Here is a 13,275-nt window from a genome sequence, read left to right as displayed (position 1 = left end):
ATTATATATAACCTACATAGTAATAATAATAATAAATTAATAAACAGATAGTTAAAACAAATTTAAAAAGTTTGATCCCTGTGGCATAGTTCATTTAACGTTCCCTCGCGGTTTTGCTATACTTATTTATTGAGAAAAGCACTAGCTCTAGGGTCAACCAATACCAGATGCCAACTTAAATCTTTAATTAATGACCTTTGCACTTGAACACCACGTCCCAAGATTCTGTCCTTCAACGAGAACAAAATCGAAGTTGGAGGAAACTCTTATATTTGATTTTTTGCTTGTCCAAGGGAGGTGAGTGTTATTAATATTATTATTAATGTTTATAGAATGTTTATACATACATCAAATAGAAACTGAAATAAAAGTCGTCTCTAAGGCAGAAGACCCCAACACTGGAATTCAGATACTAATTCAATGTTTGAGGATGGCCGCAGATTTGCAGACCTATTAGCTATCTAGGTATAAACTGTGTAGAGTTGGAAGCCGATATTTCAACATTGAAAGACTGTATTTGGATCATGTATATCAATTACGCAAAGTAATTGGTAGCCTCCTTGATTATTTGCCAAAATAACGATGACTAGGTAATATGCTTTTTTGTTATAGAACAGTGGACAAACGGGCAGGAGGCTCACCTGATGTTAAGTAATACCGCCGCCCATGGACACTCTCAATACCAAAGGCCTCGCGGCCTTTTATGACGCCCCAAGTTAAGCACTATGGCAATAAATAGTTTGTCTATTGGTAGAACTTTCATCAGTTCATCAACAGTTGTCAACTGACAACAGCCTTGCGGTGTTTGAAGCTGTCAATCAAGCTTGCTTGAAGCTCACGTTCTAAAGCTTTACTGAATGCTTCATTTCTGTATGTTCTATTATCTTTTATACGAAAATAAATTTAAAAATATTAATAATTCAATCCTATAATGAAATAAACACCTACACATCCAATTATTTGAATGACAAACATTTTAACAGGACACGTTTTCGACCAATTTCATTACATTTGCACTTAGTCAAATTGTATCTTTATGAATCAGTTAATACACAATGGAATCTGTTTTATAAGCCGAGATATGAGGATTTAATAAGCTTTATGATAATGGAATAATAACTACTTAAAGCGCGATTTTCAAAGATATGGTAAGTATGATTAAAACTTTATTGGTAATAATCGGGCGTTATCGGAAATTTTTACGTTAATTGAGCGAGCTGGTACCAATAACTATCCATAAAACTAGCAAAATGTATCCAACTTTTGGCCATATTTTTCAAAGCTTCCTCTACGTATCTTTACTGTTATTCTATTTAAGTTCCGTGACGGTAAAAAAAAGAGAACATTTCTAAGACAAGAAAGATTTACGCTCTTTTTTAAGTCCCCTAGTCACCGGCTATATTACTTAGCAAATCATTTTTTATTTGCTATAGTTTTGACTTAAAGTATATTCTGATGGCTTGAGTAGCTGTCAGGTAAGTTATACTACGATTAAATTTCTGATTTAAGGTATATGGCCAATGTGTCTTTATTTTAATGGAGACTAAGAAATGTTATAAGACTTATCCATTATACTTAAGATGCCTAGATTTATCTATTAAAACTTCGTTACAGTATAAATTAAATAATATAGAATATTTCTATCTAGAATCTATATTGTTCCTTAATTCTTTTCTTATGTAGAAAATCTAGAGTTATTTATATATATTATTTGTTATGAAATTAAATTAAAATTGCGCCAAATGTGTGTCAAAAGACTCATTAAAAAAGGGTGATCAACGTTATTATAATAGTTAGATTTTAACGTGGCGCATAGAAGCGCCGGCTACTACGTCGCGGATGGACAATGAATCGCTCTAGTTCCGCAGGTTTACCTCTGAATGATTTCACGTAGTTGTTAGAAAATAGAGATAAATATGTAGTAAACACTCTCGAGCATCAGCCATGAATAATTAAATTAAAACCCAATAAAGTATACTTAAATTAAAATATATTTACACTAAGGACAGAATGACAATCAAATTAATTTATATTCTGCATTGTGAAATTATTTTCAATCGTACAATTATATTAATTTTGAAATGTGTAAATTGGTATTTTAGGTAAACGTAGGTTATTAAATATTTAATTCTGTTTCATTATGACAAAATAAATTAATATAATAATAGTACAACAAACATTTTTATTCAGAACATGAGTTTAATTTGAGTAAATAATTGTATTTTAACATATTATTTATTAAGAAATTTTATTTTTCATCTATCATATTGGTATCGAAAAATTGTGTTGTGTTGTGGCCACTGTAATCGTTGTATCGCTTTTGAATGCTCTTACTATATTATAACATACATTCAATATAAGCCTACGATTTTTTTCTAACACAATCAATCAATCAAAATAATTTGTTAAAAGCGTATTCAAATTTACTATTATGTTAGTAATAAAAAGCTGTCTAAGATATTTTTTATCTTAGAAATCATATTTTGATATTATTTTTCTTTATTAATCGAAAATATTATATAAAATTTTATATGCTATTTCCAAAGTATGTGTTTATAATTGTTGTTTATATAATCAAAATTATTTCCACCTTACAAGATTTTAACATAATAAATTATTAAGTTAATTAAAGATAAAAAATAAGTTTAGTCGCTGAGGCAAAGACACCCTGGTTATATCCATTTTTACAATTCACACATTGAAGGAGTTTTCTAATATAAGAAATATATTGATGCTTGTACCACTAAGATGTAACATTTTGTTAATTATTGATTTATACATTTTCGTCGGATTTATAAACGTATCTTAAAATTTGAGTTTTCATACGTACACGTTTTGCTGGATAAAATTAATTGTACGAAATATATTAATTCAACAAAAAAGTTAAACACTGTAGTACTATTATTAGTATTTTACTAATATTAGAAAAAATCGATTAGCATCTTAATAACACTAACACTCTAAAGATATTTGCGTTCTAAATAGGATATTTTTGTGTCTACCATATTGTAATTAATATAATTGAGAAATTTAACAGTTTTAATCTGAATGATAAATTAAATATATAACATAAATATCAAACTCTTTTACTAGTTGGCCTATTTAAGATAACTTAATTTGATTTGTTTTTGTTGTGAAAAATATAATTGGAATTTAAAGACCCTTTCTTTAATTCTTTAAATTTAGAACACTAAAAAAGCAAAGCTTTTTAATGTAACGTTAATTAATAGGCAGGTCATAAAATATATTAAAACTGTTCTATATTTAAAAAAAGTTATAAAACTTACGTGTCAAGTCCAAGTTGCAGCGAAGTTACCAGGAACCACTGGCGTCGCCGTTACCACGTAAAGTACGCTAGGGCGGGCGGGCCGCGCGCTTTTAAGTCCGCCCATAGAGCTAGCGAATAATGCGTGGGCCGCTCATACGTACCTGGTTAAACTTTTTACCTTCCTACAATTTTCTTGTGATTTGACCATTTGTGTTTTACTTCACGCTATTCTCACGTTTTTTTATGTACAATGGTATATCTTAACTACAGAGCGATTGTAATTGTATATTGAAACATGTTCTCTCATTTTAAAACAAATTATAACTAAGCAATGTATTACAAAAATATGTACAATGCTGATTTGAAACTTGCTTTCATCTGAGTTCTAAATCCAAAAAGTAATGAATTTACGTAATTAATTAATAAAAAATTTACCCTAGAATAAATTCAGTCATTCAATATCATTTTCTGTGGAGAAAATTATTAAGCAAATGCTACGTACATGAGAATAACTAAAATATTTAATATCTATAAATAATTGAACAGTTACCAGTCTAAAAATATTTAGCTCTACACGCAATTCAACCACGTTTGGGGTTAAAGCGAGACCAAACACATCACCCCATCCTCTCGCTCACGCACTCAAGTTATTAGTTGCAATCAGTTGATTATGAAGTTGTTATTCAGTTGATTGTAGGAAGCACTCGATGCTTTTTAATTATGGCTTATCAGATGTGTAATGATTCCCATGAGTTGTTTTGATTTTTCAAATGGCAACAGCAATACCAAAATAGAACTCTGAAAGGAGTTTATGAACAAATATTTTTTTTATAAAACGGGGAGAAGGATCTTAGCGTCTTATTATTAAAAAAACCATCTGCATCACCTTGATGGCTGGAAGTCTTTCACGATCCGCTTCACTTGAGATCTTCGAACTAGCGAACTGTGGAATCGACACCCGGTGGAGGGTCTTCCTTGGGAGATACTATCTCCAATTTCTAAACAATAGTACACTCCTCCCTCAAAGGCCGGCAATGCACCCACTAAAATCGGTGTCCATGGGCTGCGATGGCTACCCTTTTTGGGCATCTCGCGGGCTCGTTCTATAAAAAAATTAACACCGTCCACCGCCCGTAGTCACTCAATGTCAGAGTTCCTTTCGAGAAGGACCCTAAGTCGAATTCGTTTGGAAATACTTTAGTGAGCAGCTAATAAACGAACTCACTCAGCTTAATTACAACATTTAATTTGAATACCCTGTGGCAGTCTTCTGCGACCAACATACAAGAATCGCCGCCATGTTTACCCTTCATGAGTGCGTGCTAATTGGGCTCATAGAAAATCCATTCCCGGGGATTGATTCTAAGATCTCATTGATGAGGGTAGTACGCTCAAGCCACTATGCCAAGACTGCTGTTAAATCATTTTTAAGATTAATCGTAATTTCCTAAAAGGCGTGATTATATTTTAGCATCTGTTCCATATAAATGTAAATGAGTGTCCAGCGGTGGCCCAGAGATAATTAAATTAAATTAAAATAAATTCACCCTTAGAGGAACCCGACTAACCCCCAATAATTAATAATAATGTATGTTCTGGGATTTTTTGTAGTTTAAGATATTTTTGTGAGTTTGCGCGGATTTTTGATAATAATAAAGATAAAGAATTGTTTCTTTTTTCTATTACTTAGCTTAAACACTAAGCTATTTGACATAAAAACATAAAACCAAAACATAAGCATTTAAAAAATATTAGGAAAATGTTCTTGAATTTAAAAGTTCCTTCCTTAGTTTATAAGCTTTTTATTTGGTAAATTTCATTAAGCAAGCATCATTTTTATGGAAGAAACAAAAAAAAATTGTTTGTAATAAATAAAAACAAACAAAACAATTGCAATTACTTTAATAGAATAAAATTGCATAAAATTTTCAAAATGACGACCATCATAGTCAATATATTTATAAGGATCACAGAAGCCTACTGGACGCCCAAAAAGAGCAGTCCATTGACACCCATTTCAGTGGGTGCGGCCTTTAAAAATATATGTTATGGAATGTGGGTTTTCAGCCACCTAATATGAACATTATCTATTACAAGAAATCGATCCCAGATCCACATTTGACACAAAACACCGAGTGAAAACTTTTCATAATAACTGAATTATTATTATTATTATTATTTCAATAGAATTTTAGATTGAAGAAATTTACATTGAATATTATTAGATCTCTGTTTTCCGTTAACAATGTTATCTTTAACTACTAAACTGTTGAAATTGATTGCTTAATGAGAAACGTTTAGGTTTAACCAAATGCCTGTAACTTAGAATTGATTCTGTGCAATTTACAAAATTGATTCATATATGGAATAAAGTAAATATTGAACATTGAAATATTGTTCTGTTTTTTTTTTAAATGTAATAAAATGGATTTACACTCTCCACCTCCCATTCCATACAGTCATTCCCTTCTGGTGTGTACAAACGTTCCAACCCTATAAACCTTTTTTTTTTTAATAGGTTGGTAAAAAGGTTTCTTTCCATATTTTAAGAAAATTCACAACATTTTTTAATTTAGTTTATTTATATTAAACTAAAGTATGTAGGTACCATTTTATTCGATGACTATGCCATCTTGAAGGGACATGATCCCATTGGTACAGAAATTTTGGGGCTTCTGGTCAAAATACTGCCACAATTGGTTTTGGCAGTCCTCTCGTGATGTTAACATGACACTGCCTAAAGAATTCTGAAGAGACCGAAACTGGTGGAAATCTGAAGGTTAAGGTCAGGACTACACGGCTGCATTAACATCTCTAAGCCAAGCTCTCTTTCATTTTTGCTGAATGGCTAAATATGTGTGAGGTCTAGTGTTATCAAGATGAAAAACCAAAACCAAAACCTTCTGTTGATTAATCCACTTTCTCTCAACTTCTTGCTGTAATCTCATCAGTTGTTCGCAGTAGAGTGCATAATCGATGGTCCTACCTGGTGGTAACGGCTTATAGCATCAGCTTGTTGCGAGTTAACCCGGCTGTAGCCACAGTCTGTGAAGGCTGACCGGCCTTTGACGACGACCTTTTTCGCACGTTCTTGTCGTACGTGATCCACTTTTCATTACCAGCTTCTTCAGCTTTAGCTGGTTCAGCTAGTTATCAGCTTCTTCAAAAATGGTTCGATTTTATTACGTCGTAATATAGAATCACAAATAAATACGGTTCATTAAATTTATTTCAGTGAGCTCGTGAGGTAATATCGTGCGGTTTGTGTACCAAGTTTTTGCAAATGCGCCAAAACTCTTCAGCTACGTCGTAACTTCTGATATTGAGACCTTGCTCCACTTTTTCAAAAATGGCATCCATTTTATCCGTAATCCACCACCACCACCATCCACCAGAGCGACGTGCATCTTTGACTTCAAAATTCCCGGATTAAAAACGCTTAAACCAAATTTGTGCTACTCTCACAGACACTGCACTAAGTCACAATAAACATCGCAATTGTTTTTCGCAGTTAAATTTTTAAAATGTATCGAATTTCTTCATTAGATTCACTCATCTTGACGGAACGAAAAATAAATAAAAATCACACATTTTCTTAATTTGAATTTGGAATTATCTTCTTTAAAATTCAATCTATTAATGATACCAAAACCAGCCAGATACAAATAGTATAGCCAAAGAGATTTTATTACAGGTTCATACAAACTATATTTTATGATTTTATTAGATTGTAGTGTATTTGACAACATACAAAAAAATATTGTACTCTTTATAATATTAGTATAAAAGTAAAAAATTTGGCACGTGAATCTCATGAAATAATTCAATTTTTTAAATGTATTTATAAGTTCTAAAACAACGTGTATGCATAAAATTAAACAAGAAATATTACACAACAATGATATTAACATAATCATCGTTACCTTTGCGGATGTCACGGCTTTATTATTTCATGCACCGACTTGGGGGAGGTTTCCACCACAATCTTAGGTTCAATTGTCATATTGAATTGCTTTCGGGACGTTTGCGCAAGCTAATGTATGTATTCAGGAGCCTGCATGGGGTTGCTGACTCCATTACAATTAGAAGGGTGTACGAGTCGCTTTGCCATTTACTGTGTAGTGATCTGGGGAGGCACCTATAAATCCTCACTCCTGAAACTTGAGCGAGCCCAACGAGCAGTTCTTAAAACCTCATTTCTCTTCCCTTTCGTTTCTCTACTGCTGAACTTAATAAAAGCAGTTCTGTACTTACAGTTCGACAGCTGTTTATCTTATACACTGTTCTTAAGCAACATTCGATGTTATTCTTCGATACCGCTATATTGGACAAACGTCGCAAATATAGCGTTTGTGAAACCCCATCCTATTCTAATTTTTTAGAGGCTGTTATTGAGGCAAGGCTGTTACTTGTATAACAAACTTAACAAAATTCTGAATATATATCCTAAAACTAAAAAATGTGCAAAAGTGTAAAGCAAATAGTTCATACATTTTTACTTACTTTGAACTATGACCAAACGCAAAATCTGCTAGATGTATTAAAATAATTTTCAGATATGTTCTCAGGCGTGTGCCTGACATACCCACAGCCTTCTAACACTCACTCACACACGCGTACATACCCTCTCCCACTATCACACTCACATACACACACATACTTACACACACCCTAATATACACCCATACAACTTTATTTCTACTAATGCCTAACTAGTTGACTGCTTTGTTTTGTTTTAGTTTCCTTATTTAAAACGTTAAATTTATTTACCTACCCATATATGTATATACTTTTTGTTACCACTCAATATGACTTTGCTGTGAATGGAAGCCTGTTTATCAATATCACAGGTTCTTACCTAGTTTGGAAACCAGTCTCCCAATACCTTCTCAACTGTAATCTTATTTATTGTTGTAAATGTTATATGGGAGATAATAAATAAATAAAAATAAAATAAGCAGGCTAACAAGGGAAAAAATTAAACAAGGAACTACAAAATAAAAAATTAAAACAATAATCATAACTAAAACTAAATAGAAACTTAAACGTCATAAAGATATAATGCATATACATAGTTTTGAATAAAAAATACACAATTCAAACTGTGTAGAAAAGTATAAATATTTCGAGCCCAGCATCAGACAAAGACATTATGTTAAAAGTGTAATCTCAAATCACCTAATATACCACAGAATATATTTCTGTTTTCAGAGAAAAACAGATTAAACGTTCCCAAATCACACTTTATTCTTTATTAATAATATTTCGAGTTAAAGGAAATATTAAGAAATGATTATTCTAAATTATATTATTACTATTCAAACGAAAATTGTTCAAAGTGACAATAAGAAATAAATATTTTTAAAACAGTTTTACTAAATGGCTACACCTTCCAGAGCATAATTTGTTTTTACTAATACTACAAAAATTATTTGTGATTGTAACAATCGATCGTGTTACTTTCAGAGTGTTACTTGTTAAAACAAATGTTTTGTTATCATAAAAACATTAACTTTACAAAGTTTAGATTTCTCTATCTGTGGTTTTTTTATTAATAGGCATAGGTATAAACTTCCACAAACATCACGTCAGGTATTTCAGGCAAGACATGTCGGTTTCGAGCATATATTATGATGGTATTATGTAAATTAAGTGATATATATAAATTATTATTAAAAGGTCACAAAAAATATTTACAAAATACATGAAACTTTGCCGATGAAGGGAGTGGAATTATTTTGAAAAAAAACAACCAGCTGCCCGGCGAATTTATTTTCTCCTTACTGTGATTTTACTTAGCCTCCCTTTTTAGTACAAACCCATATGAAACATTTTGCTATGCTACCCCAGAGACAGTTCGGTTTCCCGGAATGAAAACTTTTAGGTTTTTCTGTGAATATTTCTCTATATAAACCTCAGAGTTCTAGTCATAATTTTTTAAATTAAGAAAAAAATATATAGTGGTTGATAGTATGGGGATGGTTTTTGGAGGGACACTCCACTTGATTACTACTAGACTAGATGGGTTTGAAAGATGGGATCGATTCTCAGACTTCCTGAATATGCATACAAATTCACATAATAATCGGAAATGTGACACGAGAATGTTATATATTAGATAAGGAAGCGGGCAGTAGGCTTACCTGATACTTAGATGACACTGCAAACCAATTGATTCATGATTTTATGATTAGTAGTTCCCAGCCAACTTTAAACACCTTAATAACTTAGTCTAACGCGCAATGCATTTTTTAATTTAACTAAAAGTACGGGTAACGTATACTATGAAGATAGTGTAATCTATTGCAAACTAGATTAGACATAACGAACCAAGATTTTATTAAAGATAAAGAATATTAAGCGGAATTAAAATCATCACTCTGGATCTACTCTGGGATGTAGAATCTTAGGTAGGCAAGTAGGTCATATGAAGAATTAGGTTGTTGGGAATATATTTACCGTCACATTTTTCGGTTACGCACCACCTTTTTCTTTTTACGACGGTTGATTCGAAGAGTACTTTCTCCGCGGAGTAAGGTAATTGTAATAAATCTATTACAATTAATATAATTCTGTAATAATCTTAGTAGTAATAAGGTAAAATTAAATCATTGTATTATTTGTATTCATGTCTGTGATAATAAAAGCCTTTTGTTAAACTTTATTTAACCAATTTCTGTAAAGTTGCATATAGTAGATATTTTTTCTAAAAAAAAAGGTCATAAAGAAGTTTTACTTACGTGTGTACAAGCAGACATTTTTTTAAATATAACAATTAGTCAGAGTATACTATTATATAAAAAAAACATATTACACAATATTATATGGAAATATATAAAACAATTCAACGTGTGAACAAAGATTGAAATATGTCGTACACAAAAGAGAGTTATTACTACCTTTTAAGTGGTCCTGTAGTGGACCTGAGTGCTAAACTATTATTTGTCATCGTCACAGAAAAATAGTTTCTAAGGATTACCCAGAGCATTGTGTTTTTATTATTGTTATGTAACTAAGTATGTTATGCCTCTATTAATAGTACTACTATTTTATCTGTAAAACTTGTGTATGTGTACTAAATACTTGGTACACTAATAGCAACCTCTATCGGGACCTCAATGTAGACGTCGCTGGAATTATTAAAAAGATCGCTGAAACCCGTGATCAAAGGCTCCACCAATACGTGAATGTCGAGGCTATCGATTTAAACTTCTTGGCACCACAGTTCTAGGGAATATATTGAAAAGTACATCAGTATTAGTGAAATAGTTTTAGTGTCCATTATTCTTTAGTGTAAATGAGTATCTTCGCATTATTTAGAGACGATAAGTAGTGTTCTTAAATACTTCTTATGTTAAATATACTTATTAGTAAACTTAAGAACTAGTGTGTGTGAGTGTCGCAGCCAACTAGCTTAATTAGCCGTTCAATTAACAGCCTAGCCTTTTAACTAAACGGAGCCGTTTAACTAAGTTGAATTCGACAGTTTATGACAGTATAGTATAGTAATTGTTAATTGCGTAATTTAATGAATTCACTAATAAATATATATTCAGTATATAATCATATAAATACTCCTAAATCCTACGACAGTTCTCTTTCTGCACAGACTACTATACATAGTATTTAATGACTGATGTTGAAGCAATTATAACGTCATACCTATTATTTTAAAGTGAAGGTAGAGTAGGTAGGTAAGACCTGTGTAAACAGATCTGAAGGTAAAAACCTATACTCGTAGTAGAATTTTTAGCTTATCCAGGATCATTAGGTAACTTTATTTGATAAATATCCCACTTCAGGTAAATGATTTTTATTTTTTTTATAAAAATTAAGTACTTTAACATGGCCCCGAAAAATTTTAACTTGATTTCAGAAGTTAGTCACAGAAAGCGTCAGAATTGTGAAATCAAAATTTTCCTAAAATTATTCGGCGAATTCTCAACAATTTGCATCATGTTGTTAATATTTAACATCCCGAGGGACTCAGCAGAGGTACAATTTATAATAAGCCATAATGATTGCTGCATAAACTTTTGCGAGTACATTTCACTCAAATGCGCTATATTTTTCTTAGAAACGGGCAGGAAGCTGTTAAGTAATATCGTCGACCATGGACACTCTCAATGCTAGAAGGCTCGCAAGTGCGTTGCCGGCCTTTTGGGAACGCCTAAGGCCTTAGAACGCTGTTTTTTTGAAGGACCCTAAGTCGAATTGGTTAAGTATGCCTACTCCATATAAAAAATGAAACTCAACTGCAAGCATTAATCCGAACAACTCCTCTGAATACTCTTCGTGGTACATACATGGTGGTGGTAGAAGATGCAGTTAATATTCTGGATAAATAATTTATTTATATTTTTATTGCTTTCTAGAATTAATTGGCAAACTAATATTTGAACATTTGTAAACATCATACACGAGAGAAGATCTGCATTTAAACACACGTAATTCCAGGAGAAAGAAAGCTACTTTTTGAATGTGTACTTTTTATTTACAGATCTGTGTCTTTATAAATCATTTTCATACTCGCTCTCTTTCAGCAACGGCTTCTCAGTCTGCTTCGCCTTCAATAGCTGCATCAGATCAACCTTCTGCATCGTTACTCTTACTAAGTCCTTTAAAATCTTTCTTATATCCGTATCTTGAGATATAAGGCTCTTAATATTTTCTTTTGTTAATCCAAATTCTCTTCTAGCAAAAAATGGGTTTTGATTTTGTATGCGCGGCCGGATGGGTCGAGCTGGCTGAATTTTTTTCACTGGTGTGAACTGAGGCTTTTGTTGATTGCAAGTGCTTGACTGTTGACACTCCTCTCCACAGCACATAGAGCAACACATTTTGCATTCTTGAGGCTTCTTGGTAGTCGGTGGTTCAACGGCTCTCATTTGTAGTGGCGGTGGTTGGTCGTGTTTATGCTTGCAATCTTGGTAGTATAGGACGTTTTCTATACTTTCTTCGGAGGAGGAATCTTTGTATTTTCGCTTGCATACTACTAATGTAAAGTGGAGTGCAAGTATTGTCTGAAAGAGAACATTGTAAATAAGATAGGTTAGATAGATCTTACGACGATTTAGGAAGGTGTCTCTTCGAGCAGTATAACGAGACTGACCGTAACACTTTGGTAGACATGCGTATAACGTCATATGACGATTTTATATGTCGCAATATCATTACTCGATTGCCATGGCACATGTGTATGGTATTGTATGACATATTAGGCCTTGAGAACGGTATTGATTTGAAGGATTTAATTTTCATGGTTGTATTTGTGTCTCAATTCGAGTCCTTCAATTGTTTTTAAATAAAACATTATACAACGTGTTGACAAGATATTTTCTAATATGATTTTATGATTTTTTATCCCAAAATTCACTAATAAATTAATATAATATTCACAAGTAATGGATATTTCTATGTAACAAGTATCTAGTGATTGATTACCTAACACTAAAAAATAGGTAAGAAATGTTATGAACAACAGAACTATCCTTTCTGAATCCAGTCGCCAATTAAGTACCGTTCTTTAAATATATAATTTTATAGAACAAATTATTAGGCTTTTATGTAACACGTACCACAAATATAAACTGCATTCTTGTGCATAACACTGAAACTAAACTGCAATTTTCAAAAACAAATCACTTGTTTGAGTAATGTTATCGATGTGTTTGTTTTGAATGTTCCAACTTGAATTATACTCCAAAAACGGAACTTTTTGAGCGTACACGTTTTTGAGGGTGCACCTGAAGATTTATCTTTCTATGTACTTGCTCGATACCGGCATGCCTGAAAATTGCGACCTGTGTCAAACAGGTCACCTACTTGTCTATTAAGAAAAATAAATAATAACTGACTTAGAGATCTGAGGCCAAGACGTTACAGCGCCATTGGCTTTTAATAGACGGTGCTAAACAAGGGCAATTTAAATACTAAGTAGTAGATTCATTTCAATTAAATGATTTAAATTTTCTGTGGATTTCTTTTTGTTTGTTTTGTTTGTTAAG

At 32.2% G+C, this 13,275-nt stretch overlaps 2 protein-coding genes across 3 annotated transcripts in view; both read right to left on the bottom strand.

Moving 5' to 3' along the window:
* Positions 1–9,470, bottom strand: part of LOC123708602 (neuropeptide CCHamide-2) — a 35,512-nt gene extending 26,042 nt beyond the window's left edge. The window contains exon 1 of one of the 2 annotated variants that reach the window (XM_045659393.1): positions 9,412–9,470. The gene's annotated coding sequence lies outside the window, so the exon portion shown is untranslated. Of the gene's footprint in view, positions 1–3,287; positions 3,331–9,411 lie in introns of those variants that run through there. The other variant, XM_045659392.1, reaches the window with a different exon arrangement.
* Positions 9,471–11,600: 2,130 nt separating this feature from the next.
* On the bottom strand, positions 11,601–13,015 carry LOC123708611. Its single transcript, XM_045659405.1, has 2 exons — positions 12,847–13,015; positions 11,601–12,291 (listed from the first exon to the last, which is right to left on the bottom strand). Exons 1-2 carry the CDS (start codon positions 12,862–12,864, stop codon positions 11,779–11,781), a joined length of 531 nt encoding a protein of 176 aa, XP_045515361.1. The 5' UTR covers positions 12,865–13,015; the 3' UTR covers positions 11,601–11,778.
* Between the last annotated feature and the right edge of the window lie 260 nt (positions 13,016–13,275).

This window comes from Pieris brassicae, chromosome 4 (assembly GCF_905147105.1).
Source record: "Pieris brassicae chromosome 4, ilPieBrab1.1, whole genome shotgun sequence".
NCBI lineage: Eukaryota > Metazoa > Arthropoda > Insecta > Lepidoptera > Pieridae > Pieris > Pieris brassicae.
Note: the sequence above shows the minus strand (reverse complement) of the source record. Positions and strands in the feature narration are given on the sequence as shown.